The 8,974-nt window shown below is 35.1% G+C and overlaps 1 protein-coding gene across 1 annotated transcript; it reads left to right on the forward strand.

Moving 5' to 3' along the window:
- The first annotated feature begins 25 nt into the window (after positions 1-25).
- LOC117419633 (dihydrolipoyl dehydrogenase, mitochondrial-like) lies at positions 26-7,811 on the forward strand. Its single transcript, XM_034032594.3, has 14 exons — positions 26-158; positions 781-862; positions 1,083-1,162; positions 1,631-1,699; positions 1,792-1,861; positions 2,205-2,305; positions 2,720-2,863; positions 2,984-3,085; positions 4,264-4,454; positions 4,683-4,853; positions 5,224-5,413; positions 6,074-6,211; positions 6,411-6,500; positions 6,598-7,811. The coding sequence occupies exons 1-14, from the start codon at positions 120-122 to the stop codon at positions 6,661-6,663; spliced, it is 1,533 nt and encodes a 510-aa protein (XP_033888485.3). The 5' UTR covers positions 26-119; the 3' UTR covers positions 6,664-7,811.
- Positions 7,812-8,974: the final 1,163 nt, after the last annotated feature.

Raw genomic sequence — 8,974 nt, forward strand, 5'->3', positions numbered from 1 at the left:
AACGTATGCGACTGATTTTTAATCACAGCCCGAGTTCAGACGCAAGCGCAGTGTAGGGAGTCCTTGGCTTTTTTGGTAAGCTCTAGGTTACAGCGGAAAATTCAGGACGTACAATCAAAATGCAGAGCTGGAACCGGTTGTATTGCACTTTAGCCAAGGTAAAGAAAAAGAAGATTATAACACATTGCTATTAATTCAGTGCGTAAAAAATTATTTTGTGAACGCTCAGAAAACAACTTTTGAAGGTTGACAGGTATGAAACTGCTATACACAGGCCTAGTACTAGTAGGACACTGTCGTCTGGCGTCTTCAGTTCAGTAACATTTGATACTGTACTGTACTGTTGTGTTGTGTATTGTTGTATTGATAGCAATATTGTCTATTGATGAAGCATATCATGTTTTTTTTTGCTATTATTGGCAAGTGTTATTAAACATTTTGTGAGTACGCCGAAAGCATGTGAAAGCAATATATTAGTTCCGTGCACACTGCAGTTGACAAGAAATGTGATTTAACACAGTCAATTGCACTGGAGAGTTTTTCCTTGATTACTCCAGCATCCCTAGACCCAAGCAAGGTGAGGGAAGCAGAATTCACAACTTGCTGTGTTTTTAACAGAGCTAAACCAGTTGTGCCATGCTCATCACTTGTGAGTCTACCATGTGTCTATTAGAAAATATGACATTTAATACTATGTTTTCACCCTGGCAAAAAAAAAAAAAAAAGTCTCTGTGCTCTTTCTTTAATGATCTTTGCATTTTTTTTAAATCCAAATTTCAGCAAGGCCATGTACACCATCTCCCTCGCAGGCTCCAGGGAATCACAGCGGTGACACTGAGAACCTATGCAGACAAGACAACAAGTAAGTCACTGTTACTGTCCACCTGAATATTGTTGGGTTGAATTACATATTTTGTTCAGATGATAAAAAATTCAGGTTAATATAATATATTTATGTATGACATCAAATGTTGTTACCAATCAAGGTAGAGAAACAGCTGTATTGGGGTATTCATTTTATACTATTCAAATTAATTCCCAAAATAAAACAATTTAATAGGACTGTTTTTCCTTCCATTTAGTTGATGCTGATGTCACTGTAATTGGCTCAGGGCCAGGCGGTTATGTGGCTGCCATTAAAGCTGCCCAGCTTGGTTTTAAGGTAGGCATAATGAACAACCTGTAATGTTTAGAAGAAACACATTATCTTTGCAGTATCTTGTCAGTATGTCCGTTGTTATTTCTTTCAACATAATCCTGAATGTTTTGATAATTTTATTTAAACATCTGAGGTCATAGATCAGATAGGGAATACAACTGAGAACATTTCTCACCATTTCCATGGGAGCATTCACCAGGAGAAAAAGGATTTTATATGAGCATCATAATGCACCCAGATCATGAATGGCTATTGTGGGAACAGAAAACAAGCAAGATTGCAGGAGGGAGCATGATGTACTGCATGATGTACTGTGATGCTTTTTCTCCTAGCAAATGCTCATGAGTGATTTCAACATAACTGCCTTAATTTTGTCTTTATATACTCTTAGCCTCCTGTAGATGCTTTTGTCTATAATCCGATAAACTCTTGAAACCTGGTTTTATTTATATAATTTTTTTTTTTATATAGACTATATGTGTGGAAAAGAACGAAACTTTGGGAGGAACATGCTTGAATGTTGGCTGCATCCCTTCAAAGGTAAAACATAATCATTGTGACAATCAGCCTTTATCAATGTCTTCATGTGCAATTTAGAGATACTGGTTAAAAAATCATATTACATTTTTCAGGCTTTACTCAACAACTCTTATCTATATCACATGGCACATGGAAAAGATTTTGCCAGCAGAGGTATTGAAAGTAAGTATTTTTTTTTTTTTACTTATTTTTTGTTTAATTTAATTACTAGTAGTCTCTAAGTCGACTTGGATAAAGGTGTCTGCATAATAATAATAATAATAATAATAATAATAATAATAATAATAATAATAATAATAATAATAATAATAAATATTATTATTATTAATAAATATGATAATTAAACACAGCGTTTTCAATAGCTATTTCAGACAATTGGTTATCCATTGCCCTGAGTCATAAAAAAAGACCAGGGAAAAGACAAAAAAAAAAAAACATGTTCCTCCCAGGGATTATTGTCTTAAATAAAAAGTATTAAAGTAATGTTCACTTCTCTATACCCCAGTAACAGGACTCCAGTTAAACCTGGAGAAGATGATGGAACAGAAGAGTGGTGCAGTCAAGGCCTTGACAGGTGGCATTGCTCATTTATTTAAACAGAACAAGGTGAGTTAAAGCTGTGGTGGACCTATATCATTGGTTTTGACCTTTTAAAATATGTGCTTGCATTGAATTCTAACTACACCAAACAGGGGAAAAATATACTCACTAGAAACTCACTGCATTTACTTTAGAGTAGATACTGCTTTGATTCTTACAGTTGTCCTAGTATTGCATTTGCAACCCAAACACTGTGTGTTGGCATAATCTTGTTGGTTGCTTTAGACAGACATGATAATGTATTTACCTGGTTTAACACAAACACTATTTTTAGTATTAAACACCCTATAAAAAGCACTAGTATTTAAACAACTATTAAAAACACTTAAGTTATAGGTCTAAAAAGATATCTATATTCTGCCACTTTGTGCCTTGTTTTGCTGAGTTCTCTATCTGTGTTTTTTTAAAAAAAAAAACAAGGTGACACATGTTCCAGGATTAGGAAAGATTACTGGAAAGAACCAGGTTACAGCAACAGGTAGCGACGGCAGTGAGCAAGTTATCAACTCCAAGAACATCCTGATAGCTACTGGTTCAGAGGTTACACCCTTCCCTGGAATTCAGGTATTGCTGTTAGTTACACATATCAACACCACGTATCAATGTGGTATGTTTTATATATGTTTTGCTTTCTTATATTAAATTGTGAGCAGTGACTAACATGTTGAATCTCATATTTATTAGATTGATGAAGACACTGTTGTGTCTTCCACTGGTGCCCTGTCTTTGAAGAGTGTTCCTGAAAAGATGATTGTAATAGGTGCTGGAGTGATTGGTGTAGAACTGGTGAGAAACAGTGGAACTATATATCTTTTTCGGAGAGACTGGTTGTTTAGATACCCAAATTAATGAGTGTAATGGTTTAATTCAGTTAGCACTCTTAGTTACAAATTTTTCCCAAACGGGCTCTAGATCACGAGGAAAAAATTGCACAATAAAAACCACAAGCAACACTGTTGTATGTTTTATACATTTTATCAAAAGTGTGTAAATAAAATATGGTACAAAAGTAGGAAAGAAGGTTAATACCAAAATAGCATAAATCAGCACATTAATCTCAGTAAGCAATAATGGTTAAGCCGTATCCACACTTGATGCGAGCAAATAATTTAGCTGTCACTGCAGTCAAATGGGAGCATCCACACCAGCAGCGAGCAACGTCGTGTTGAGAATTTTGTGTCGCTAAAATAGAACCTGTTTCTATTTTAATGAATCTGACCAATCGGAAGCAAGGTTAACACCCTTGACACACCTCAAACAAGTCACTCCTCAAAACAAGGGTCATGTATTTATTTCCAGTCTTGTGGATCGTTTCCAAGTCGCATCTGGTGTAGATTGACATTCGCTGACTTCACTTGCGTCACTCTATGCAGTGTGGATGCAGCTTTAGACACAATCTCAGTTCAGTGTAACTTTCAATTGCATGTGAAAGCAATACATTAATTGTCCATAATTTGTGTATTCTGTAAGAACTAATTAGATTAAGTCGGTAAATGTAATATGAATGTGCTAACAACATCTAGCATGCATACTCTTTTATCTGACTGACTGTACAAACTCACACTAAAGAGAAAGACAGCCTCTTGGTTGCCTTTTGAAGTTTTCCCAAAGCTTACCATATCTCTCATTGCTGACAATAACTATATTGAATTACCCGCAACACCTGGCACTTCTAGGGAGTCAAACTTGCTTGAGCCTGTGGGCCTCGCTTATTGGTGTAGCTATGGTTACTGAGCTAGGCTCACTTCATTATTACAATTTTGTAGATTTAGCACAATTAAAAATAAGTTTAAAACACAGAGAATTAAAGGCTACACTCCTTATCTTTCTGATTGTCATAGAGACTAGGCCAGCTGCCTCCATACATATATGCTGAATCCTATTAAATTGTTAAGTTCCAACATCTTTTATATGAAACATGCCTGGCAACGTTTTATTAATTTCCTGAATATTTTTGCCTGCAGGGTTCAGTGTGGCAGCGACTAGGTTCAACAGTAACGGCTGTCGAGTTCCTGGGCCATGTAGGTGGATTGGGCATCGACATGGAGATCTCAAAAAACTTCCAACGAATCCTGCAAAAACAGGGCCTCAAATTCAAACTGGGCACAAAGGTTACTGGGGCAACCAGGAGGCCAGATGGAAAGATTGATGTCTTGTAAGTCATTTACTTAGTGATACTTTAATAGGCTTGTTTATGCAAAAGTTTTAAGTCACTGAATTGTATGAACCAAAGAGGACCCCTCCCTGACAGTTTTATTTAAGTTAGAACAGTTGCTGAGCTTTAGCACATCTGTTTCTGCTCCCCCATAGAAGCCTTGCGGTTAACTGAGCTGGATAACTAATCATTATTTTTTTTTATTTTTTTGACCTTTCACTTATTCAGAGTTGAAGCAGCTGCAGGTGGGAAGTCTGATGTCCTCACTTGTGATGTGCTGTTGGTCTGCATCGGCCGTCGTCCTTTTACTCAGAATTTGGGCTTGGAGAGTGTTGGTATTGAGCTAGATAATCGTGGCAGAATCCCAGTCAACAACAGATTCCAGACAAAGGTTCCAAGGTACATTTGTTAATGGTACCAAAACACCTAGTTTTGATATTTCACAGGAGAGACAGAATGACTGAATAAGTAATATGCTAAATAAATGCATTGCAAGGACACTCAGAAGGCTTTCATAATGGTGTAATAAGAGCATAGTACCTGAAAGGTTAAATATATTTGTATAAAATTGAGTTTACCACACTATAGCCAAATGCAATTTGAAAAGCTTTTTCAATGAGGAACCTACAAATAAAGTGCAGTACCATTTCATATCAGCAGATGGTAGCAGCAAATAGAGAAGCTGACTGCAGCATGTTTTTAAAAAAAAAAAGTGGCTCTTAAATCATGAAGCAGTTGTGACTTAATAACAGTATGTCTTTCTTGGCAGTGTCTTTGCCATTGGGGATGTTATTGCTGGCCCTATGCTGGCTCATAAGGCTGAAGATGAAGGTATTATCTGTGTAGAGGGAATGGCTGGAGGAGCCGTGCACATAGACTACAACTGTGTGCCGTCTGTTATCTACACTCATCCAGAGGTGGCTTGGGTTGGTAAAAATGAGGAGCAGCTGAAAGAAGAGGTGTGTGTCAACAGTGAATTTACTTTGATCAACTGATTTGCTTTGCCATTAGTAAACAGTTTGTTTTTTTTAATACTTAAAATCTAATGAAAGAAAATGAGGAGGGAGTGAACAAATGTATCTTAAATTGAATTATAATGTAGGTTATACCTAAGATGCTGTTTATACATTCATTTTCATCTGCTCACTGCTTTCCAGATATATTTTAGTTTGTGATGGGAGTAAGTACTGTGGTATTGGAGAATTGTATGTAATAAACTGTAGCTTATTTGCAGTTTTCAATATGCATAACAGTGCTCAAGATCTAATAAATGTCAACAGTGAATTTACTTTGATCAACTGATTTGCTTTGCCATTAGTAAACAGTTTTTTTTTTTAATACTTAAAATCTAATGAAAGAAAATGAGGAGGGAGTGAACAAATGTATCTTAAATTGAATTATAATGTAGGTGGCTGGATGTTTCTGAAGTGTAGTAAAATATGTATGAATTAAAATCATTCTGTAGACTACAGGTGTACCAAAAGGTCAGTGTTGAGTAAGTGATTTAATCCTTAACTATTAAACACGTTTTAATAATTTAGAAATACTAATGGAGACTAAAATGTAACAAGTAGAAGTGATTTACATAAATATAAATGTTGTGTTTTTATTTCACATAGGGTGTCCCCTATAAAATTGGCAAGTTCCCATTTGCTGCAAATAGCCGCGCTAAAACAAATGCAGACACAGATGGTTTGGTGAAGATCCTGAGTCACAAAGAAACAGACCGGATTCTGGGAGCGCACATTCTTGGGACAGTAAGTGCAGCATGTAGTTTATATGGCACATGTATATTCATATTGTGTGTCGTGTCCCACTCCCCCCCGAGACCCGCGTTCTAGTGAGGGAGCACTGTACTTATAATGTCTAGCCACTATATATTCTGGTACAATTATGATGCATTATAAATAATTTTAGCCTTGAATATAAATACAACTAAATTCCTATTTCTATTAGGGTGCTGGTGAAATGATAAATGAAGCTACATTAGCAATGGAATACGGAGCATCTTCTGAAGATGTAGCCAGAGTGTGTCATGCTCATCCAGTAAGTAAAACCGAATATATGATATTATTTAAAATAATAATGATCATGAATAAATGAGTTTATTCTAAAACATCATCTGCTCTTTTTCATATTTCAGACTGTTTCAGAAGCCTTCCGAGAAGCAAACTTGGCAGCATCGTTTGGCAAAGCCATCAATTTTTAATCTATACCTTTTATTTGTACAGACAATGCATTGTATTCTGAACTGTTGGGGGGTTTGTAAACTGGTTCTTTTTTTGGAAACTATACCACAATTCCTACTCAACAATAAAAATGGAATGGGATATGATATTTGCAGATTGAAATAACTGAATAACAGCATTTTAATGATTGCATAAAGGTCACCTGCTCTGTCTCAAGTATATATAACAATTATTTATATATTAAATGCAAGTTTGACTATAATTTGCCTTTTTTTGGTCGTTATCGTAAATTACATTCTAGTTAGACTTAGTGCAGTGTAAACAGAACCAACAATGTTATTCAATTGTGTGTGTTCTCTTCCAAACTTGAGCTGTGCATTCTTAAAACACTATTATTGTGCCTCTGAAAGTGACCCCGTGAGCCAGGCACATTCAAAATTGTATGTTTCAAAGGGTACTGATAGACTTTTAAGTTTGCTGTACATTTGTAATATTTTTTTGTAATGGTTACCCATTCTTTATGTACCATTTTAACATCAGCCTGCTTAAGCTGCTGTTTTTCCAGTAAAGTTGTAAACCTTTAGTGAATATGCAACCTCAAGCAGCTGTTGTTTTAGTCCAGTAAAAACAGAATTGTATTCTGAAAGCAAGTTTTAATGGGGAGGAAGTTTGTCACAGTTTGTAAAACTAACTTTTGGGAACATAAATCACATCAGACAGTAAATAAGGTTTTGATTTAGTTTTGTGCATCGTAAAGGAAGCAATTATTTACAGCTTGTGATTGTGGGACACAAACCAAAAAAAAACACAGAACACCATTAGCAGTTACCCAGGTGTATTATTTAACTACAGTACAAAGTAGATTTATAATCTGTTATACCTAAGATGCTGTTTATACATTCATTTTCATCTGCTCACTGCTTTCCATATTTTGGTTTGTGTTGGGAGTAAGTGCTGTGGTATTGGAGAATTGTATGTAATAAACTGTGGCTTATTTGCAGTTTTCAATATGCATAACAGTGCTCAAGATCTAATAAATGTTTCTGCTGTCTAAATACAGTATATTATGTCTCTGTATATCTAAACTTGTAATGGTGAGCCTGTACTTCAAAACAACTTATGAATTAGGACAAAGCATTGCTTCAGAATAAAATTCTTAGGCACAATCTGTATTTTGTTTAATTTCTATCTATTAAATCACTGTCCTGTAGTAGCCATGCTTTTTGATAACAAGGCAGGAATTTAAGTAATTTTCAAGTTTTCTAAAATATGAATGTTTAAAAAAAGCAAACCATTACTTGGTTTTTATTGATAATTATTGACTGATTTAATGTAAAATAGGAATATTCCCAGTGAGGGGAGCTTAATGTACCTGTCAATCCATGATGTAAACTTCAGTCACTAAAATCTCATAAACCATTTGAGATACTGACTTTTATACATTAAGTGTTATGGGAACTCCTTGGGCAAATTCTAACATTACCCTTTATGTTGAACTGTGACCCAAGGTGGCTGCCATATTGTGATCATATGACTTTGTTTTCCAGATGACAAAGACCTAAAGCTTTGAGATATTTGCTTAATACTTGTTACACAACTGTATTCTATATTTTTAAGGTCAGGTTAGATTGCGGGTATTGTCAACTCATTTATAAGGCTGCTGCCACAACTTCAAATTTGGGTACAGGGATGTTTTCTATAGATTGGGGTTTCCTTTCCCCATTCCATTTTCGGTGTTACCACTGGCCACATCAATGATACACTTTGTTTACATAAATCTGTACCGGTCTAGAAAACTGCCATTAATGTTAAATAGATTTTTTTACCACACATTTAGAGTAGCAGAACCTCTATGTACTGATTTCACACTTCTATTTTTGCTTTGATTTTCTTTAAACTGTATAACAAGCCTTTATTTAAAAGATCAATATCTCAATTTCAAGAGAATATAGTCATGTTAATAGATAGGAAGTTCTAATAATATCTGCTGTGTGTTGTTGTGAAATGTTCATATATGCAGTTTAAAATGTTTTGGTTATCCAGAGACTTAGGCCATACAATTATAGGCAGAGGATTGAACAGGGATGGAAAACTAAAGTTGTTTTAATATGACACAAAGAGCTCTGGAGTGTGACTATTTTGCAATTTAAACGTTTTATTTGAAAAAAAATGTAATTCATCCAGTGCATTTGCAAAATTGCTGTTCAGATTGAAAGTAATGGATTTAACCTACCTAATTTTCCACTTATATGGAAATATTGTAGAGGATATTCTGTGTATTTTTTATTTGTGCATACTGTTCAAATAAATATTGTTTTTATTATGAATACA

The sequence above is a fragment of the Acipenser ruthenus genome, chromosome 14, assembly GCF_902713425.1.
Source record: "Acipenser ruthenus chromosome 14, fAciRut3.2 maternal haplotype, whole genome shotgun sequence".
In the NCBI taxonomy this organism is placed as follows: Eukaryota; Metazoa; Chordata; class Actinopteri; order Acipenseriformes; family Acipenseridae; genus Acipenser; species Acipenser ruthenus.

Coding starts and splice junctions, on each gene's coding strand:
- LOC117419633 (XM_034032594.3), top strand. CDS start 120: ATGCAGAGCTGGAACCGGTTGTATTGCACTTTAGCCAAG. Junction 1,862..2,204: donor TGCCAGCAGAGGTATTGAAA/GTAAGTATTTTT, acceptor TCTATACCCCAG/TAACAGGACTCCAGTTAAAC. Junction 2,864..2,983: donor CACCCTTCCCTGGAATTCAG/GTATTGCTGTTA, acceptor CATATTTATTAG/ATTGATGAAGACACTGTTGT.